The following is a 24193-nucleotide window of genomic DNA, read 5'->3' as shown; positions in this document are numbered from 1 at the left end:
GAATAATGTGAAAAGTGATTAATTTGACAATTTTACATATTTCTCTCCAGTCTTTGAGATATTTGTTGTTCCTAACAGAAATCAGAAATTAACATAAGGAAGAATACTAACCAATGTTAATTCCGTATATCTCCCTACGTATTGTTATGAAGAAAATGAATATTCCTCGGCTGTCATTAAAATTCTTCACCAATTCAGTCACAACTAAACATCTGTTAGCCAAAAAATCATCAATATGTATTTTCCAAGTTTGTAGCTCTTTCTTCTGACCACACTTTCCGTTACTAGGTGAACTTTGCTGATCTGACAATCATGCAATGTCTTTTGATTTTCATATAAGTTCGACTGTTTTTTACAATGGAAGCACTTGCAGTTGAGCTCCAACAATAACACCTGGTGCAAAGCTTGATAAATATTTCGCCTTTCTCATTACAGCAACAACTAATGCTTATACAATATATCACATGTATTTCCAGACCCTGGCGGTGGGTGGTGATGACTAGCTGCCTTCCCTCTAGTCTTACACTGCTAAATTAGGGACGGCTAGCACAGATAGCCCTCAAGTAGCTTTGTGCGAAATTCCAAAACAAACAAACAAACAAATTTCCAGACCCACGATGTTTTTATTTTTCTAACATGTATGCATCTACATGGTATAAACAAGAAATGAAGCCCAGTTATTTTGTAAGTATAAGTTTTTAATATTTCAGCCAGTAAATGTGGTGAGCATAACAGAGATAGTGCGCCTTTTTGGTTCATTACATAAAAGCAAAATAATAATGAATTGATCTCCACAAATAAAATCTAATGCACTTTCTCAGTTATATCACAATTAATATGCATTTCTGCTTAACAGTAACTTAAGGGAGATAATCCACATTTAGCATACTTTATACACTAATCTTTATAGAAACTTAAACTACGTCAGTAGAAAGTAGAGTGTTTATAATAACTATCAGTCTTAATTGTTAATTATCATTTCACGTTTACTTTCTAAAGACAGCTCAATCTTTGATTCATTTCCCATTTTTAAAGGTTACAGTGCGTTGAAAATTTAAAATAATGGAGGATATTAAGATTGTTCGTTTTTAATTTCGTACAAAGCTATTCGAGGGCTATCTGCGCTAGCTGTCCCTAATTTAGCAGTGTAAGACAAGAGGGAAGGCAGCTAGTCATCACCACCTACCGCCAACTCTTGAGCTACTATTTTACCAACAAATAGTCAGATTGATCGTTACATTATAACACCCCCACGGCTGAAAGGGCGAGCATGTTTGGTGCAATCGGGATTCGAACCCGCGACCCTCAGCTTACGAATTGAACGTCTTAACCCACCTGGCCATGGCAAAAAACATGGCAAAGGCTAAAAAGTTGATAGAGTTTGAATGTGGTAGAAGTGTCGAGCTGCAAAAGCAAGGTCTCTCTCAACGTGCCATCGCTGGTGAGATTGGGCGTAATAAAACTGCTGTTGCAAATTCCTTAAAAGACCCTGAGGGATACGGAACGAGAATTTCAAGTAGTCAGCCTAAGAAAATTTCGTCGACGTTGAGCAGGAGGATTCGATGGGTTGCCCAGCAAGACACCAGCCGATCGTCGAACCAGATTAAGGCCCTTACGGACGCAGAATGCAGCTCAAAAACAATAAGACGGCATCCATGAGAGAAAGGCTTTAAAATCCGTAAATTCCTCTTACAATTTCAAACACATCAATCAGATACCTTCTAACTCTTTTTCTTAAATAGAAAAAAAAATTTAAGGATCTTAATATCTTTTTATGACAACACTCCATCCAAGGTACCATTTTAGTAACCTTCCTTCGCACCATTTTCAAAATTTAATGTCTTTCCAAGGTGAGTTGCCCAGAACTGAACACAATACTCCAAATGTGGCTTAACCAATGACCTATACAATGAAATTATAATCTCTTAAAACTTGTATTTAATATTTCTGTATATACAAGCTAAAACCTATTTGCCCTACCACTAGCAAGAGCGCCCTGTTTGGATGGCTTAAGAGACTTATCAACCATGACACCAGTATTCTTTTTTTTCATGACAATGTTTAGGTTATTCCATTCCAAATAATACTAAATTCAAATGATGATAACTCACAGCCCCAGCATGGCCATGTGGTAAAGGCACTCGACTCGTAATCCGAGGGTCGCGGGTTTGAATCCCCGTCACACCAAACATCCTCGCCCTTTCAGCCGTGGGGGTGTTATAATGTTACGGACAATTCCACTATTCCTTGGTAGAAGAGTGGCCCAAAAGTTGGCGATGAATGGTGAAGACTAGTTGCCTTCCTTCTAATTTTACACTGCTAAATTAGGGACGGCTAGCACAGATACCCCTCGAGTAACTTTGCACGAAATTCAAAACAAAGAAAACCATGATAACTCGCATGCAATTTCTCGCAATTATCATAGATAAAAGCCATCAGCCATTTATTTTCACCACTCACTTCATGATCTAAATCCTTTTGTAAAACAGCAACATCTTCACAGCCAGCAACATTTAAGACCTTAATGTCATCAGTAAATTTAAGTAATTTATTGAACATTCCTTCATTTATTTCGTTAATGTAAATCAAAATATAAATGGTCCCAAGACTGATACCTGAAGTACACCACTTACAACATTAATCCAGTTTGACTGACGTTTATAACAACACTCTGCTTTCTTCCATCAAGCCACTTTTCTTTCCAGTTAGTTAACTTATCCTGACACTGGTTGAGACAAGTTTATTTACAAGCCTTTTATGTGTCACCTTGTCAAATGCTTACTGAAAATTCAGGTACACCAAACTTAACATCATTAAGATATACAGCAACATTTTCAAGTCATGTCAAAAAATTTGTAAGGCATAGTTTTAATGTTGATAATCCGATAAAACTATAAACTTTTTAAAATGACTTCGCAAAGTATTCTTTATCAGAATTTCCAATACTTTTCTCACAACTGATGTAAGACTAATAGGTGTATAGTTACTGTGACATCTTCTATTATCTCTCTTGAGAAGAGGACTGGCATTATTTAATTTCCAATCTGTCAGTACTCGTCCACTATTAAAGGACTTACAAATAAAATTGTAGCAAATGGCTCAAATGTCCAGTCCTTGACCTCCTTTAAACCACCCAGGGAAATGTCATCCGACCCAGAAGCCTTATCATTCTTTAAATTTCCCAGTTGTAAAATATTTTAACAAACTTGAAACTTGTGCAATGTTATTATCAGTATCACCAGGTTACAGAATAAAATATGACAGATATGCTTGCCACTTTCAGCTATTGGGGTATTGGAATGTCGTGATCAATCCCACTATTCGTTGGTAAAATATAGCTTAAAAATTGGCGGTGTGTGGTGTTGATTAACAGCATTACCTCTATCTATTACGAAGTTCAAAAACAAACAACAAACATGATAGGTAAACTACAATGAATAAGAGCACAGACATGTTTATTTTTTATACAATTATACTAAATTTGTGAAAATATTTTAATACCTTTAAAGATCTTTTATATTGTGTTTACTCATATGTACGGTCCGGCACGGTCAAGTGTGTTTAGGCGTTCGACTTATACTCCGAGGGTCGCAGGTTCGAATCCCGGTCGCACCAAAACACGCTCGCCCTCCAACCGTGGAGGCGTTATAATGTTACTGTCAATCCAACTATTTGTTGGTAAAAAGAGTATCCCAAGAGTTGGCGGTGGGTGGTGATGACTAGTTGCCTTCTCTCTAGTCTTACACCACTAAATTAGGGACGGCTAGGGCAGATAGCCCTCGAGTAGCTTTGCGCGAAATTTAAAAACAATAAAAAAGCAATCCTCATATTTAACTAAGTACACTATTTCCGAAGATGAAAATAGCTTATTTCTATTCATATTTCCGCATAGTGAACCTTTCTATGATGTTTTATTTCGAATTTTGTTTTCATAATTCGTATTTTCTACTTTGATAATCTATATATTCTATTTTTTATACTTTTATGCAATGTATAAAAATGTGAATTTCATTTAAGAATGGTATAAAACAATGTAAAGAGCCATGTTCAAGGTATAGAAAAAAGCAGTTTGATAAAATACTAAAATTTGATGTATTATGCGCAGAGAAAATCTTGTACTACGTCAATGTCTTCAACATCAGTAACTTCAATGTCAGAGCCCCTTATAACCAGGTAGTTATTGGTGCTCCTCTCACAACCTGAAGGTTGCAAGCTCGAATCGCTTTCTCACCAAATATACCCGCTCCTTCAGATATGGGGGTGTTATAATGTGAAGTAAATCCAACTAAAATGAGTAGCCCAAGAGTTGGTGTTGGGTGATGATGACTAGTTGCCTTCCCTCTACTATTTCGCTGCTAAATTATGGGCGTTAGAGTAGGTACGTCTTCTGTAGCTTTGTGCGAAATTGAAAATAAACCAAACCCCTAATTTCAAAACATTCTACGGAAGTACATACAGTCAGAACTTTTAATGTCACAGCACTCTTTGGCAATACCTTTAATCATTTTACCAAATAAAATAAAATTCATTTCGGAATTTATTTTTCACTAGCAATCAACAAATGTTTCCAAAGAGGACGTCTTTACTCTCGTACATTGTGAATCATACATGGATATTTATATATGTGAGCGGTTAAAACCACCAGAAACTTATCCTACATTTAGAAATCAAATGAGAAACATATACAATTAACAAAATTTATCACTTAGAATTTCCATGGCTAATGTAGGTAGAGAATTATGTGGCAGTGTCTGTGAGACCTACTATTTTTTTCGCTAAATGTTTCAACAGTGATTCAAAAACAGATATGATGGTTTATAGGTTTCAGAATTATGGTACTTGGGTAGATAAAATTCGAGAATGCTATTTTCGTAAGATTTTAAATTTTGTTCTTGTTGGCTCTAAAATCCAAATATGTGTATGTAATAATGCCATCTCGTCAATATTTTTAGCCTCATATGAATGACCATTATATAAATTTATAACCATCCAATAACCTTTCTCGATCACAAGTCAAATCAATGTGAACATTCCCCATTAACAACGTGCCATCAGAAAATCAGACACTGAGAAAAGCAACACCAAATGTCTGACAAAAAACAAGAAAAAACTACATAATACACTAACATGACCCATTAGAAAATGTGAAAATAAGAATTGATCGCATTTCACTTTCTATAATAAGCAGAAAATACCATAATTATTGCAATTAATAAATATAATTACTGTTGAACTCCCATATATAATTTTCTTGGGAAATCGTCACCTATTTTTTGTCTGTTTTTCACTATGAGTAATTTAATATTGAAAGACATAAAATTAGTCTATACGTTATAATGAATGTCCCATGAGTTACTTCTAGAAGGCTAATCAATGTAATAAGATACACGCTATTGCATGACAAAAGCAATTGTTTCTAGAATTCTAAACATTTAATAGCAACCTCTGTTATGCCTACTACGTTCAGTTTTTGATTAAATAAATTAACAAACGTGTTAGAGAAAACATTAAACGTAAAGAGAATAAGTTCTTCATGTGTATTCATTTATTGACAGATATGATAAACTATAAGAAATAGTTTTAAATATGGTAAAACTTATCAGTAAATAGATGTTAACAAAACAAATTCATGAAAAGAGTGATATCCTCATTGAGCTTCGAAAAGAATCATAATCTGTAAGAACAAGGTAAAAAAATAATATACACTCACAATTATCATTCATTTTAAATGTTTGTAAAACCCTATAAGGATGATGGAGAAAAAATACTCATCACAAGAAAGATAGAGTATTCTTGGCTCAATTTTATCTATATTGACCGAGATGTTCATATGAACTTCACAATTATATCCATATTGACCGAGATGTTCATACGAACTTCACAATTAACAATAATAAAAAAAGAATAACAAAAGAACTTGTGAGGCAACCAGCGTGGTCTTATTAAATGTTTGTGTATGTGAAAAATATGCGACTTGAAATAAAACACAAACAAAAACATTAGGAATCAAAATGATTTAATAATACACAAAAAAATTCTCAACAAGGAATTAGAACTTTGTAAAAATAATAATAATCTTTATTATTTGCTTTACATCAGAAGCATAACTACAGCATATTAATTAACTAATAAAGATGGTGTAGGTGTCTTTTCTTCATCACTCTTAAGAGAAAATGAACCTTCTAAACTTGGCACATTGTCGACTTTAGCTGTTTTCAAGTTTTCTGTTGGTGGCTGACTAATTGAGGCTGATTTCTCTCCTTGGGAAACATCTTGTGAAGTTACTTTCATTAAAGTTGTTTGTCTGATCTTATCATATACTCTCTGATCCTAATCACAGAAATGTTTTAACAAATTACTTTTTTTTCTCAAAATGTAGAACTACAGTAATATTAATTAATTATAATATACTGTTAAGAAGAAAACTAATGAGATTCTCTTTAATTGATGTAGACCTTATAACACCAAATTTTATTTTTTCTTCTCAGGAACAGAACTTATTTAGTGGAACAGTAACAATAACAATGTATCTCATGTGGCTCACCTTCAAAGACACTGAAGCTTTTACTTTCAGAAACCCAGTTTGAAAATGTTTGTTAAAAACCTTTATTTCTTCTTGGCCCTTCTCGGCTTCTTCATTCTTTAATGAGAAACTTGACAATGATTCTTTTAAAGCAGCTACTGATGCTTCCCTTACTAAAGCTGCTAGATCTGCACCTCTGTATAAATTATATAAAGGCTTTATTCTTATCTTAATTATTTACAAACAGAATAAAAATATTCTGCAAAAGATTTATTACAATTGTTAGTGATTAACCAAAAAGAATCTCAGAAAAATAATTAGTATATTTTATAACCAAACACTTCATAAATTAGTTTTTGCTTCAGTGCACAACTGTACAATGGGCTATCTGCATTCATTTTTATAAATGCACAAATACTTGATGACAAGAAATCCACTTGAAATATAAATATATCTCAGAATGGCTGGTATTGGTATTAACACTTTTATTGATAAGGAGAGAATAACGTTTTGGCTTTCCTAGGTCACATTCTATTATGTTTAACCTGAAGATGACTTATGAAGGCCGAAACGTTGTTCCCTCCTTATCAATAAAAGTGTTAATACCCATACCTGCTGTTCTAAGATACAAATGCACAAATACTTTCTCATTAAAAACAGAAAATATTGAATGTGAATATATGATAGCTAAACTGTATCATTTTCTAAATTAAGATTCTAACAAATGGACTGGTCATCAATGAATTTTACCACAGACAGGTAAAATTAAATTGCACACTCAATATTGAAGAAATTAATAACAATCAAATTATACATGAACAAACATAACAACTGTGAATACTGCTAATTACACAGATCTGCAATGGTTTTGTTGTATTAAAAGTTTTACATGTTGTACAGTAAATTGTACATTGTGAATCAAAAAATAATATCCATTTTTCTCCATCACATACAGATTTGTCACAAAAGATCACATACTTTTGCCTAACTGAATTATTTTCATTGATATTGTGTCACATTCTATTATGCTTAATATGTGAACAAACACTGGCTATAAATTTCTCTAGATCAATTGTGATGTGAAAGTATTTTTGATCACTCTAGAACTCATGAGAAACACACCACTAGTATATAACCAGTTAACAGGCCACATGATGTGTAATTTCTAGATAGTATCTGTTTGTGTATGCATTTTGACATTATTTTTTTGTTTTAAATATTACTTATTTGTCACTATGGAACAAGAAGTTATGTGAATAATCCAAACATACTGTGTTATATTTGTGGAAAACAAAATAATAATTTGATCTAAGTTTTTTTTTTCTTCCTGAATTATACAAAATCCTTATGTGATAGAAAAAAGGAATATTATTTTCAAAATATGTGTAACTAAATTATGGAAAATCATTATAAAACAAAACACCTTTTATGAAGTTTAAACTCACAGGCCCATGTTATTAACATACCCAACAGTGAACTTTGCAAATTTATCCTGAAAAATGACTTGATACGTATATTTCATGACTAAAATATTTTCATTTATGTTTAGGGTAAAAAAAAAAGAGCTTACGTGAATCCTTCACACCGAGAATCATTTCCAATAGCTTTCAAATCAACATCGCTAGAAAGGCAAGGTTTTCTACCATTCTGTAACATGTAGAAATAAACTCTATAATCATATGAATAAAACTCTACATGTAACTATAAAAGTATAATTACACATTCATAGATGTAAACAAAGATGAATTAGTTTCTGTGCTACTGACATAAATGCATCTGCATGTTCATCATTACACATGCTTACTTTATGCCTAAGTAATATTACGTATAATATATTTGTACCTGCTTTGTGTTTTCACATAAAATAGCAGTGTTAATGTTAATAATAATTTGCTGTTACACCTGTAATTATAAGTTCATTTCAATCCTGTTTGTAACAGGGACCATCAAGATATACATTTGTAACAAAATAACCATAAGTGTAAAAAAAAACATGCAACTGGAACTTTTCCATTGAATGATCTCAAAGTTATTTAATTCTTAAATGCCTAGATGTGTCTAATGGATACATAACCATCAGATTGTTTCATTGAACTACAACAAAAACTACAAGAAAAAATAGTTTGAAACTTCAGAAAAACTTTCTACAGATAATATTCCTTAAGAAAATAAAATATTTTTTTCATGTAATACTTTTATTAATTCATAGCTTTGAAAATTTAAAAATATTTCATTGTAATATCTTTTATTTAAAAAAAAGCTTTTCTACATTTTTCTAAAACTGTTTATGAAGGTTTTATTTTTTAAAACTAAACTTCATCTTGTTTTGATAAGAAAACATGAAATTTCACTTTATTTATCATCACTTTCATACAACGGGTGTGACATTTATTCCATATCAAAATCTTTTTATGTTAATCAGAAAATTTCACTTAATATAAGTAATAAATTTTAAGCATGTTTTATATTCATTTATAAATCCAATCAACTTGAAAATTTTATTTATTACATTTTCTGTATAAAATGAAACAAATAAAACTTATTTATTAAGTAAATTTCATCCCTGAAGTATTTCTTTGTTTTAAATGTCTGGTAAAACAATACAAGTTTATTTTCTATGGTTTTCTAATTAACTGGTATAATTTTACACTTGTGATGTAATGCACCAATCTCGAGCATGACAACATATAATGTATGTATGTGTGTGTATGTATTTTTTTGTTTTTTGAGGGTAAAGAATAGACTTTTTATACTCTCATTAGTTGTTTGTATATAATTTTTCACTTACAGTGTGTAGAAAAGCTTAGTATAAGCTATAGTTTTATTTAAGCCTAAAGTTGCATGCATATGATATTAGAGTTTGCAGGAAATATTTATGCCTGGTTTGGTGGTCTGGTCTAAGATTATATTACTTGGAAAAAACAGCACAGTTTTACAGTGAATCTGATAAACTAACCAAAACAGATGATCTACTGTAAATGGTCAAGTGGACATTCAAAAGTATAAAACCTTAAAATCAAAGTATTACTGTACAAAGCTAAAGTTTTATACATTAGTTGATGATAAATTTCATAAATGTAAAGCCATAATTTCTCTTAGTTAATTTAAACTGCATAACCTATGTACAAGGTAAAAAAGCAAATGGCTTTGCTCGGTGGTTCTGTAACACAAATAAGTAAAAAAATTAAACACTAAACATATCAATCAAACTGCATTACAGGAATATAAACAAATATTTCATTATAATGCTCTCAGTTATACAAAACCATTGTTTTCAAAAACAGCAGTACAAGTATCTTTCAGAAATTGTTTAATAAAATTTTTTTTTCAATCATTTGGAATAATGTTGAAAGATCTTAACTACAAAAATTGTTATTACTAATTACAAAGATTTCATTTTACACTATTCTTCAATTACCTAATAAGTGTTTAATTTTAATTCATTTATAAGTCCCACATGATAATTTTTAAATTTAACTTTCCATTCCAAATTTATTCCAAAAATACAGATGCCATATTTCTGACAGCCACAAATGGAGAGACGATCAATGACAACCCCTTACTCTACCACCTGCTGACATAGTGCAGCATGACATGACTATAGAGATATACTGGCATCTACACAAAAACTATTACACAATATTACAAACTTTTTTAAACTGTCATTGTTTTCATTCATACAAAGTATACAAAACATGCAGCCTGAATATTTAAGCTTTCTAACAGTAGAGTAAACAATTAACTACATTTGAGAAACAAATTAGTTGAAATTACGTGTGTTTTATTAATGTTAATATTTTTTCTTCTCTATTAAATTTAAGCTCAAATCCAGGAGAATTCAGCAGAAATTTTGAACCTAGACAGGAGTTGAATATTGAAGTTGAAATCCAGGAGATTTCCAGAAGATACGACAACACAATAAAAAAAAATTAGTAGTACAAACTAAAGTTAAAAAAGACAGAACAATGAATTCCTCTTTTATGTGAATATAGAATAAAAGATTGCAAATATATTATTTGAATATTTATATAAATACATTTAATCATTAATTTTGAATGCAAATGGAAGGGTATGTTTGAAGTAAAGTTTAATATATATTTGAGACAGTTAATAGACATTTTGAATGCAAGCAAAAATGCATCTGAGGTATGAAAAAATATCATCTGAAAATGGGTTGCTGTGAAAAAAGGAAGAGATCAATAATATAATATTTTTAACCATTTTGTAGTTCACTGCTTTTACACACACACATTAGTAAAATGAAGTTCAAACAATGAAAATCTGTTTAAGTCCTTTACTAAACTCTATTTTTTCAGGGTTTTGAAAACTCCAATATTCAAAGTATCAGCAGGAAGCAAACACAGTTTGTCTCTAACATAAAACTGTATATTGTTATTGAAAAATATGGGTACACCTTTGTTATAGTCCTTAAAATGTCCACACGATCTTCAGGTGTTGGCAGTCCCACAAATAATAACTTATCCAAACGTCCAGGACGTAGCATTGCACGATCAATAATATCTGGCCTATTAGTTGCTCCCATAACAAAAACTTGTTTTCTGGCCTCCAGCCCATCCATCTCTGTTAACAGCTGGTTTACTACCCGAGCACTAGATCCACTCTGAAAGATATACAAATCACATTAAAAAATTAAATGATTGACTTTATATGTAATTACTTTCATTACTTTTATTCCAAAATACTAAGAAAGTTAATTGGCTATTCATTAAATTTTAGGAAATTATTATTTTTTTTACTTTATTCATTTTTGGAGCTCAAAAGCCAAAATATCTACTTTCATGTTTGATACCAATAATAACAATTGCTTTACTTTAAAACTACCATGAAATAAGCATAAAACTTATTTTAAAACTTTTCTTGTGAATTGTCAATAAAAAAGTGGAAAAAGTACAGCCTGGAATGTTGTAGTAAATGTCGACTGGTTATAACATCAAGGGATTTGGACTCTGTAAAAGCACCTAAAGTGTCACAAAGTTTGATTTATCTTTTCTCTGTAATAATGATTACAGTTGGATATGAATAGAAAATATCATTCTATTAAACCATCTGAGATAGGATCCTCTCAGTCATAAAGACAGTTTAAGTATGTGCCTGATAGTGGAACATTTTTTCTTTGAGAATCTTGAGATTAACAGTAAATGCAACTGGCCATGACAAATGAAATGTTCTGCTTTAGGATGAAACCTTCCAATCTAGCCCTGTCAGTGAGTAATTAACTTCTAGGTGTGTTCTCAAAATTTGTCAATCATTCACTAAAAATGAAATTTAAAATTTGACTATTTTTAGTACTTTTCCAACATCAAAATCTACTAACTGCACTTTTGATCAGTGATGTATGCAAGTGCTGTACTAAGGCAGGAAGTTTAAGATCATGTAAGTATTCTGATTGTCACACCAAATGGCTACAAGTATCAAGTTGGATAAATCAGATGATAGTTAACAAAGTGTTAGAGTAATGAAAGGTTAACTGAGTGTAACTGACATACAGTAGGGTAAAATTGTTCTCTAGTTAAAGAATAATATTTCAATGTAATTAATGTCAAATGAATAACTTTTTAGAGCAACTATGCTGTTGGTTAGAGATGTTTCATAATTGAGAGAGGGAAATTCTCAACTACAGTATTACTCTGTTAATCAGTTGTTTTAGGATTGGTTCAACCAGTGCAAGAAACAATGTCAGGATACAGAATCTCACAAACATAAAACACATAGGCAGCTTAGATGACAGAACAGCACACATTTATTAATACAATACCTCTGCTGAGTCTGTACGCCTTGGACACAATGCATCGAGTTCATCAAAAAATATCACACAAGGAACAGAATTTCGAGCTCGCTGAAAACACTGTCGAACTGCTCGTTCACTTTCCCCTACATACTGAATATTAACAAAGCATAGAGTCAGTCAAGCTGCTCATTTTGTGCAAATTTTAAATATTTTTTAAACAAATACATCTGAACACACTTAATATTTAACCTTTTCTTTAATTTGATAATAAAGAAAGAGAACAAAATAATTACTATAAATAAAAACTAATACTAGTAACGTAGATCACTGTCCATTGTTCTTCACTAATGATTACTCTTTATTCAAATTCAAATTGTTTCCTTCAAAACAAAACTCATATTTCTGTAAATCAGAATAAAATACTATCCCATTATTCAATTGACCTAATTTCAGAACAAAGCCATAAAATATTCTTGATGTGCAAAGACAGCTCAGTGCATAACTTTGTGCTTAACAACAAACAAACCAAAAATGTTATAAAAGAAGAAATTTCAACAGAAATTTTTTATTCATTTAACTGTCATTAATAAAACTTTTATAAAATTAAAATCATATTCTGAATAATAATTTTGTATTACTTGATCATTAACGTTTCAAATATGCATTTTACATACAAATATTTTGTTTTTACGAACATATTTTATTAAATTCCAGCTATGTAAACTAATGTCTTACCTGTTCTTTTAAATAAACACATACCATGTTAAGTAGTTCAGGTCCTTTCACTGAGATGAAATTTATCCCTGATTCGTTTGCAATAGCCTATGTGCATACAAAATAAATATCAATTCCAAATCCTACTCAACAGAATACATACTTTCTTCAATTAACCATTTGTTAGTTAATTGTTGTTATTTTGTTACCTTGTAAGGTATGATCAAGTGAAAATACCTGTTATAAAATAAACATATGTTATAATAAATTTTACAGTGAAATAAAACTTGAGAGAATATACAACAAAAGCATGCTAAAATCACAATTGTTTATATTATTAATAAACTGTAGAAATTCATAATTATACACCCAGATAAATTCTAAACAATTTTGCAAAATGAAAATTATGATTTATTATAACTTATGACTCTGTTAGTATATTTTTACAGGCAGTTCCTATTAAACCTGTAATGTCATCTTTGTTACAGGAGTCATAGCAAACAATGTCATTTTCTCTTTGTTAACCCATTGACTGCTTATTTGTTGTATGGAGCATGGTCCACCTCCATGTAAAGCAGCCACAACAAGAGGGTTAACACTACTTGAAATATACTTAAAACAGACATATTACATACATTAATAGCAAATAATCACAAATAAATTACATCTTTAGTCTGTTAATTAAAAAAAAACTTTACAACTATATGTTCTCTGACTGAGGATATATTTTATGATAAATAATAAGAAAAGTGTTCCTGTAATTCTAAATAATAGGAGAGTATTAACCCTTTCACAATGGGTCATTTCAGTTGTTGACTTGCATTCAAAATTTTACTGAACTAATATTTTATGAATTTATGTCAGTAAGTTTGAAATCAAACTATAGATTAAAATTGAAATAGTATGTATAAGTTAATTTCTTAATTTAAAGGTAAATATTAAAAGAACACACCTAAATACAGTTTTTAGTGAGTCGTGGTATGTTAAATGCAGCACTGTTTGAAATTAAATGCTTGTGATATCAAAATACTAAGTCTATAGTTTCATACAAATTAGTAATATTATCAAGCTAGAATATAAAAAAAGAACCTCGTATCTTTTCATTTGGCTGAGATATGGCTTATGTGCTAAACCAAACATAGTGGCCCTGTCCCATTCACGCTTTTCCATTTTTGAAAATGGACCCTTATATACATTTCAGTATATGACATGTGAATAACCAATCAACAGCTTAGAATTTCCCCCTTGTGGTTTTCTCAGACATTTTAATCTGTGAAAAGACTACCATATTCTTTCAAATTAAGTTTTAAAGAAGGTAGGTTGTGTCTTTAGTCTGCTTAAGGTTTCATATTTTAAAAATCTAAATACATTTGGAGTTCTATGGTAGCAGTGTAGTTATTTATGATTTTCTGGTTATTGAAATGTATATATAAAAATCTAAAAATAATTTTGTTTAACAACCTCCATGTGCAAAATTTTAAAAGGCTATGCAACTTATGGCCAGTAGCAACTGAGTTCAAAGGTTGTAGCTAGAAGAGATGTACATTTGCTTGACTACTTGATTTATTGTTCTAACATTTTAAGAAATCTAAGTTTAACAATTTATTTCTAAATAGTAATAATCTATATACATATATAACATATGACAATTGAAATGTGACTATATATTACAAAATGCTAGTCCTTTAAAACACAGTCAAGATAGGGAAGACTGAAGATCAGTTTTATTTTACTGGATACATAACATGAGTGCACATGCATCAAGTCAATGCAAGTTTGGTAATGTTAGGCATGACTGGAAGGTCAAAATAATAAAACATATATAAATATATAGCATTATGAGACTTAAGCTACTTAGACTGAACATTTGAATTTTATTGTTATGATATGTAATCATTTTAGCACAAGAAAGCATAATTTATATTTACTTACTAATTTTTTTCATGATAGTTACAAGATTGATCAAGTGACAGACCCCATATAGTTGTAATACAGAAAATAACAAAATATACAATATTACAGAAAACAAACATTTGAAATTTGTTTAGGAGGTTTTAAAGATTAAGCAAGTAATATCAAATGTCTTTGGGACGAAGAATAGCTTTTAATCATAAAATGAAATCACTTTGTACTCAGACTAGTAACAAAATAGACTATTTTCACAAAGAAATATTAAGTAAAACATTTAATTCAAAAAATCTTATTTTTTGTGTACAAAGTACTTGTAATATTCACTAAAAGTCTACCAAATGTTGTGAAGATACACATGTTATATCAAAACTTAAAATGCAAATACTTAATATGTGAAAATATGTAGATGAACCCATGTATATTATACTGAGCACACTCTGAAAGGGTTAAGTTAGTTTGCTATGAAAATCTGACTATATATTTTTCACACTGGCAACAAACAAATAAATCTATTTTTTAAGTTTTCTTTTTTTTTCAGATAATTACTTAATTGTTCTCGTTAAAAAAACCTTTTCATAAACATTATGGCATAAAATTCTTAGAACAAAGAAAGAAAATATTATATAAATAACTATTAAAAATAATAATAAACTACTATTAAGTAAAAGACTTGAAACTTAATAATTCTATGAAACAAAAACAGATATTTTAAAACTAAAGTAACTTTTATTCATGACAAGAAACCCACTTGAACTAAAAATGTATCTCAGAATGGCTAGTATGGGTATTAACACTATTGATAAGGAGAGAACAACGTTTTGACCTTCCTAGTTCATTTTTAGGTTAAGAAAGAGAGAGTTTGCAACTGACCGTTGCTGGACACATGTCTAAGGGACAAGAGTATAAACAGGTACTGGATTGTAGGAGGCATTATAGTTAGATGTTAGGTTATTAATTAGTATATCAATAAAGGTGTTCCTTTATATTAGTTTAATTTTGGTTTTAGTTGTTATATAAGTAGGGCTTCTTTGATTTTGCATTTGTTCATACTTGTTTCTCTACTTAGTATCTTGTAATCTTCTATGGTTATATTGTGTTTATTTGATTTGCAGTGTTCAAAAATGTGTGGTGTTTTTTTGTGTTCTTTGAATCTAGCTTCCATTTTTCTGCTTGTTTCTCCAATATAGAAATCATAGCAGTGTTGCATTGTATTTTATAAATTATGTTGGTGTTGTGTTTGTCAGTGTAGTTTTTATGCAGTATGGACTTTAGTTTTGTACCTGGTTTTTGAATAAATTTGGTGTTTACTGGAATGTTGTGTTTTGTTACAAGATTTTTCCAAATGTTGGTTATTTTTTTGCTGATGTCGGGAACATATGATATGCAGCAGTATAAGGATTTGGTAGTTTGTTGTATGTTGGGATTTACTGATGTTGGTCTCGGTGTGTGCAGATTATTTTATCCATAGTTTGTTTTGAGGAAATTTGTTGATGTTGATGACGTGTTGCTTTCATTGGGTGAACATAGTTTTGTGGCTGTGTTTATTTGATTTCTTAATATTTTGAGTTTGTTTTGTTTCATGTGCTGAGACCCAGGGAATGTATAATCCAGTATGGGTGATTTTTCTGTGAATTTCTGTTTTGAATTGTGTATTAGTTCTAGCAATCTTGAGGTTAAGAAATGCTGTTGGGTTAGTTTTTTTTTTCACAGGTGAACTTAATGTTGGGGTGTATCTCGTTAACGTGAATGAAAAAAACTAAGTGTGTGTTCTGTAGATGTGAATCCAGCAATTGTATCAACAACATATCTGTACCAGGGTGTAAGGTTGAACTGATCACTTGAAATTCAATCTGTGTCATAAAAATGTTGGCTAGAACTGGTGGTATGGGATTCCCCATACTTAAGCATTTATTTGAAGGTAATTATAGTTATTGAAAATAAAGTTAGTTTTGGTGGTAGTGAATTCTATAAGGGTTGCTAATTGGTTGCTGTGGATGTATGTATCAATGGGTAGGGGTCTTGGATATAAAGTTCTAAAGCCATCTTGCAGGCTTCAGTTGTTGGGACTTCTGTGATAGGGAGATTACATCAAAACTGACCATTAAGGCTTTATGATTTAATTCATTAAGAATATATTTAAAGTTAAATGAGTATTTGAAAAGAAGCCGGCTGATGTTACATATTTAGAAAATGCCCACGTTATGTATTTACTTACGTTGTAGTTTAATGATTCATTGGTCGACATTATTGGTTGTAGTGGATAATAGAATTTATGAGGCTTGGGTGTGCCATATAGTTGTGGTGTGTGTGTGTCAGTTTTTTGTAGGTAGGAATAAATGTTTTCTGAGATATGTTGGCTTTTTTCACTTGTAGTAGTATTTTGTTTAATTGATTTTCATGCATTTATTAGTTTAAATTTGCTTGTATCTGATAAGATGTTCACTTTTTTAGTGCATTTGTGTTCATTATAACTATAGCATTGCCTTTATCTGCATTTAGAATTTTTATGTTGTTGTCTTATTTTCAGTGGTTTATAGAATTAATATCTTTTGTATGAGGTTGTTTTTTGTTTTATTTTCTGTGAAGCTATGTTGATAGTTTTGTGTGAAAATTCTTTGAAATGGTTGTCTAAGACACTGTTTTGAGGTGTTTGAGTAAAAATAAATGTTTTCAGTTCTACCTGGAAAGATAGATTATTGGTTGTTGGTAGAACTGTTGTCAAAGTTGTCTTCTTTCTGGTGGTTGTTTCCTGTTGTTTTGTTGGTGTTTTAATAGTTTGTATGCTAGTGTTATTTCCTTTTAACAAAGTTTGTATTAATGTTATTTTATTTTAATGAAGTTTGTGTGTTAGTGTTAATTTCTTTTAATAAACTACATGTGTTAATCCCTTTAATAATGTTTGTGTATTGGTGTTAATTCCTTTAATAAAGTTAGTGTATACCCAAAAAACAAAGTATATAAATTTGGGATTTTTAAGTCAAACAGTCTTACTCCAACTGCTTAAATATTCAGATGAATCCCTCTTCATAGCTTTATTTCTTCAAAATAAATAAATCCATCATAATGTTGCTATAGCATTTACTAAACCTATTTAATCCATGAGAACGTACAACACATTTAAGCCTGTTCTAAATACAGCTTACACAAAAATCAAGACTAAAACTATAAGCAAACCTTTGCCAGTAATGTCTTTCCACATCCAGGTGGTCCACAGAGCAGTATTCCTGTTGAGTTTGTTAGTCCTAATGATTCAAATTTTTCTCTGTGTCTAATTGGAGCCTAAAATATGCATAAAACTGCATTAGTAAAAAAAAAAGACAAAACGTTCTAATTAATATACAAGTGAATATCTTTTAATAAGAGAACCTGACATTTTTAGTTGTCATCATGTATCTCAGTAAATTAAATATTTGTTGAAATTCTACTTGATTAATGTTTTCTTCTAATATTTTATTCAAGTTTACTTGAATAATCAATTCTTCAGTATGTCTTTTTTATTAAAAAACCTTTTTAAGTATTTACTATGAATAATGAAATACATTTACAGTTAAAAATTAAATGTTTTCTAGTTATTATTTCTTGTGAAAGTCCCTTTGGACTAAGACCCAAGACAGTACTGTACAATTTACTGTTACATAAAGAGTGCTAAATATATTATAGTTTAAAGTTTCGTCATTCTGAAACTTATCAAAGTTTAAACTGTTTAATCAAGAAATAAATATTGTCTGCATTAATTATTTTTACATATAAGCCTTAAAAACTATAAATAAATAACATTGGATTTCTAAAGATATGCACTGTATTTTAGACACTACAATATTTTGATTACTTCAGACTATATACAAACAAAAATCTGACATAATAAACATTTTTGTTTGAGCACAAAGCTAAATAATGAACTATATACATAATATGTCCACTGCAGGGTATTGATCCCACAATTTTAGTCCTATATCTATATTTACCATGGAGCCATTAAGGGGCTATATGATAAACATAATAATGAACTCTAATCAAATCTAGTTTTCTTGAAATCTAGCTACATTTTCCATATTTATATATGTATTTGAACATTTCCAGAGGAATCTTAATATGTAAGGTAAATAAATATTTTCTCACAATAAAAGGTTATGTACCCCTTGATAAAAAGATTTTTCAAATCATAAAATTATAGATGAGAGATGATTATCCAGATATATGTTTAAGATTTAAAATATTTTCTATGATATTTTACAAATTTAAATCTTTCTTTTAATATTACTTCATTTTATTGAGGTTTAAAAAGCTAGCATAGAAAGGTTAAAATGATTTGGCATTTTGGTGAAGAGTTATTCTGTACAAGTTTTGAGATTTTCTATTCTAAACAAACAAACAAAACAAAATTAGAATACTAAATTTCTTATTACCTTAACCACAAAAGATAGTGCATGACCAAAGGAAAGACTACTACTAAATTATAAAATGAATGAAACTAATAAAATACATCAAGTTTTAGAATTGGCATGACAAGAGTTTTTTGTTTTTTTGCATGCACTTTTTGTCTCACAAATAATTTTGTAATTATAAAGTTAAGGTACCAATATCAGCAACTTTCCTGTTAAAATGGATCTAATGAAATGTAGTGAAACAAGTTTATCCTATGTAAGTGAAAACAGCTCAAAAACCTTTTTATAACCCCAGGAGAGTGATGTATAGAGATGATGTTAGCCAGGGAAATTACCCATCATGGATCCCTTCTCGTACAACACACTCCCTGGTTCTTAAAACTGTGGTACCACTTCTTGATTAAATTCTTCACTGGCATATATTTTCCATATGTTCTTTTATATAGTATTTGCAATAAAATAGAAGATTTCATCTCTGCTGGTCACAGAATGTCTATATAATGTGTTTATATCTACTATGGCAGAAAAACAGCATGCATGTGCCTTCACTCACTCTACGCCACAAGTCTACAGCTCTTATTGTTTTGTGGTTTCAGTTTGTAATACATCACATAACTTTAGACATCCTTTATACAGAGGCAGCACCAACCTTACCCTGGTGAAAGATCTGCATAGAAAATAAAAAATGAGGGGGCTGCATTCTATATCTTTTGGGTGGACATACTTTAGTATTTGGGAATAGAAACAACCTTTTTGCTGATTGTCAGAGCTTCAAGAGATGCTAAGACACATTTACTTTGTATAATTTCAGCCTAAAATCCCTTTATTAATTAAATGAAGAAACAAACAGTATAATGAAGTTGTATACAATGAATAGCAATGCTCAATATGCCATAAAAGTTTGTTTTGAGTTCATTTTACATCCACTAACTCAATAAATATGTGAACATCTGTCTTATTTAAAGGTAAAACCTTAAAAGTTTTTGTTGTTAAACTTACTAATATTGCCAACTGTAATTCCTCTCTCACATCTTGAAGGGCTCCAATGTCATCCCACGTAACATCTGGTACAGTAGCAAATCCTTCTCGCTTTGCCGACGGTTGAACTACTGTTACAGCTTCCTAAGTATAAGTGTGTATAAATTATTACTATGAAACTCTGGATTTGTTAAGTTAATTTATATATGTAATGAAGTTTAGATTTAGCAAAAACAAATATTTCTCTTTTTTGTGACTTTTGTTTGTAGGTGTTAGTTATACTACGAATAAATGTTCATCAGACATAATTTAAACAAAATGAAACCTCATAATAAATCAAAGTGTAAACTTCTTTTTTTTTTTTTCATATAATTATAATAGAGCAAAAACAATGTTTCTTTACACAAAAACAACAACGGATACCAAGCTGTTGTTGTTTTGTGTTCATGGATAACAAATAATTATTTTAGTGATTTTTAAGCTTGGGGGAAAATTAAAAAGAATACTTACTGTATAGGCATTCTATACTTTCCATTACTACAATTTACCCAGTTCAAAACTAAGCGTCTTGTGTATACATATATAAACCCTCCGTATATTTTTACCATAAATAATTGATAAATATGACTCAATTTTATATGCAAAAACGGCTCGTTTGGGTTGAGAAAATATTTTACATAGAAGAGCGAACAACGTTTCGACCTTCTTCGGTCATCTTCAGGTTCACAAATATGACTCAAGCTAGTATAGAGGTTAGAGCATCACATCTTATAATAAAAGTACTTTAAATGAAACTAACTATTTCAGATATATCTCATCTTATACTAACAACTGACAAAGAATCAGTTATAATAATACAATATAAAATGTTATCAGTATATATGACAACAGTAAGTTTCTTTAGTTTTCAGTGCTAAGTAAAAATAAGAATTAGATACAGTGCAAAAAGATTGCCATTAATGGTTTTGTTTTACAGGAACAATTGGATTAATGTTGAAATTAAATACAGGCTCATTCTGCTATTGCTGTTAACACTTAGCTCAGGCATAGAGTTACTTAGACTTGGCTGACAATGTGGAAACATTTCCAACATAAAAAAGGCACTTTTAATGAAAAACATGTTAGTTTATATTTATACATGTATATATAAATTGAAGGTTAAGACTGATAGATGGTGTACTCCCACTACAATGTGGGTCCAACTTCTTCAGTCACCTCCAAAACCTAGGATACATTTTGCAATCCCACATTGCAGCTTGTACCTTAGGATCCCTTTTTTAAAAAATGTGCAGCATATTTTAAAAAATGATTTTTTAATTAAAAGATTTCATGTCATCTCCAAAACCTAGGATACATTTTATTATCCCACATTGTAGCTTGTACCCTAGTATCCATTTTTTTAAAATGTGCAGCATATTTTAAAAAATCATTATTTTTAATTAAAAAAATTCATGTTAATGTATTTTGGTTTATGGCTTGAATATTTTATGATTACAACAGATATATATATATTTAACCTTATGTGCTCTTGTATCAAGTGACAAAACAATTTTACACACTTACCTGTAATCTGCAATACTAATTTCTTATATTATCAAATTACTTGTCAATTAGTACTAATTTGTGTTTTAGAAAAATTACTTCCCAGGTTATTACCATAAGGCTAGGATCTAACATGCAAGCAAACATATATTTGCTGAAGGCAATTATAAAGGTTCTAACTGTGAAAATCCAATTATCATATGTAGCTCTTCTTATAAAAACATATTTGAAAACTGCCTAGTTGACACTATATACCTTTATTATCATTGTGGTACTAGTTTCTTAAGATGAAAATACACTTTTTTAATAATATAATTTTTCTATCTAGTAAAAAATAATATATCCTAGAAATATTTGTGGCTGTTTTATGAAAAAGTTAACTAAATTAACATAAAAATACAAATTACCTGAAAATCAATCATCTCTATATAAAGTTCCTGAAGTTGCTCTGTTGATAATGGAGGCTGATCTTGAAGCCATTTCAATGCTTAAACAGAAAATGTTAGGATTAATTTATAGACAAAGTAGCTATCATAACTAAAGATACAATTTGTATTTATGCTTAGGAAAACATTCTAAACTGTATAATACATCCTTAATATACTATTATAGTTAAGTACAAGAATTCAACATAATAAAGAAACTGTCTACATTCAGTGTCTAAAAGCTGAGCTGAATATCCTTTATTTCAGAACTCAAATCCTTTATGGGCAAATATTTAGTTAGTTTAATTATATTAACTTTGTAAATTAAATATAAATATATGCATAATGTTTTCTGATTGACAGACTAAAATATTTAAACTAAATGTGATTTCAAAGACCAAATATTCATTCTCAGTTGTGGTTACAAAATGCTGGTAATGCATGACCTTTTACAGCAAATCAGATAAAAAAAAGCAATGTATATGAAACATTAGTAATTTATTTTAAAAAATAAACATTAATTTTTCCCACATTTGTTTTTGATTTTTGAGAAAAACACAAGTCTTTATACTTGTTTAAGTACAAGAGCATAATTATGATACAAATATACGTACAAGAATATATGCTTGTGAGTTATGGCAATCATCTAGACATACATCTTGTGAGTTATTACAAACATCTAGACAGGCATTTTGTGAATTATGACAATAATCTATACAGACATCCTATGAGTTATAACAATCATCTAGACAAGCATCTAGTGAGTTATGACAATCATCTATACAGGCATCTTGCAATTTATAACAATCATCCAGACAGGCATCTTATGAGTTATAACAATCATCTATACAAACATCTTGTGAGTTATAACAATCATCTAGACAGGCATCTTGTGAATTATTACAAATATCTGAACAGGTATATTGTGAGTTATTACAAACATCTAGACAGACATCTTGCGAGTTATGACACATCTTTACAAATGTGCATGTACATTCATGACACTCATCTATACATGCACATTCTGAATAAGATACATACACACAAACATACTTGTGTCTTATGACACTCATCTATAAGGGCATATTCTGAGTTAAGATACGTCTATACAAACATACTTGTGTGCTATGACACTCACCTATGAAGGCATATTCTGAGTTAAGATACATCTATACAAACATACTTGTGTGCTATGACACTCACCTATGAAGGCATATTTTGAGTTATGACAATCATCTATACAGGGATATTCTGAGTTATGAGACTTATCTATTCAGATATGTTTGTGAGTTATGAAACATTTATATAGCCATACTAACATTATAACATACTTTTATAAAATAATAAATTACTATACAGATTAATACAAGCATACTTGTATGATATTATATACATGCCCTATAATAAATATTAAGTTACAGATAATGTAACTTATCATCTTTACTTACAAGTAAAAAGACATGTCTCTAAGACATGTGGCCAGTAATGGTTAGATGCAAACTCTCTTTGTTAACCTAAGATGGTTAAAACATTGTTCTCTACTTTATTTTAGTAAAAGTTTTAATACCCATACCAGCCACCTTTAGAATACAGATGTATGTAAACATTATCAAGTAAGCAACTGAGTATATGCAGTTGCTGGCCAGCTACATTTTTGCTTGTTATGGAATAAAACTCTTCAGTAATACCATCAACGTCTTTAGAAGGAAGTGATTACAAATAAAATACATATACCTTCTTCAAGCTTTCTTCTGGAAAAACAATTTGGTGGAGAGATATCTAACTTTGGGCTGAGTTGTTTATCCAAAATGGTCTGTACCATGGTTTTTTCATTAGAAAGATGTTCTTCAGACAACATAGCCTCAAGTTCCTGAACACTGGATTTAGTTTTCATCCCCAACTGAGCAGGTTTTTGTAAGGCACTGAATACTCTGTAAAGAATCAAAAAGTTTGAATATCAACATAA

At 30.1% G+C, this 24193-nt stretch overlaps 1 protein-coding gene across 2 annotated transcripts in view; it reads right to left on the bottom strand.

The window, feature by feature from the left end:
- Positions 1-5999: 5999 nt before the first annotated feature.
- smid (nuclear valosin-containing protein-like smid) overlaps positions 6000-24193 on the bottom strand; it is a 55858-nt gene continuing 37664 nt past the window's right edge. For both annotated transcript variants that reach the window (XM_076457991.1, XM_076457981.1), the window contains exons 11-20: positions 23962-24158; positions 22210-22289; positions 20282-20404; positions 18072-18176; positions 13032-13094; positions 12300-12422; positions 10938-11144; positions 8094-8170; positions 6545-6719; positions 6000-6330 (exon numbers count right to left, since the gene is read on the bottom strand). In XM_076457991.1, the coding sequence (XP_076314106.1) occupies positions 6118-6330; positions 6545-6719; positions 8094-8170; positions 10938-11144; positions 12300-12422; positions 13032-13094; positions 18072-18176; positions 20282-20404; positions 22210-22289; positions 23962-24158 (1363 nt within the window). In that variant the 3' untranslated portion in view covers positions 6000-6117. The remainder of the gene's footprint in view (positions 6331-6544; positions 6720-8093; positions 8171-10937; positions 11145-12299; positions 12423-13031; positions 13095-18071; positions 18177-20281; positions 20405-22209; positions 22290-23961; positions 24159-24193) is intronic.

Source organism: Tachypleus tridentatus, chromosome 1 (assembly GCF_004210375.1).
Source record: "Tachypleus tridentatus isolate NWPU-2018 chromosome 1, ASM421037v1, whole genome shotgun sequence".
NCBI lineage: Eukaryota > Metazoa > Arthropoda > Merostomata > Xiphosura > Limulidae > Tachypleus > Tachypleus tridentatus.
The sequence above is the reverse complement of the archived record's forward strand: the minus strand, read 5'-3'. Positions and strand labels throughout refer to the sequence as shown.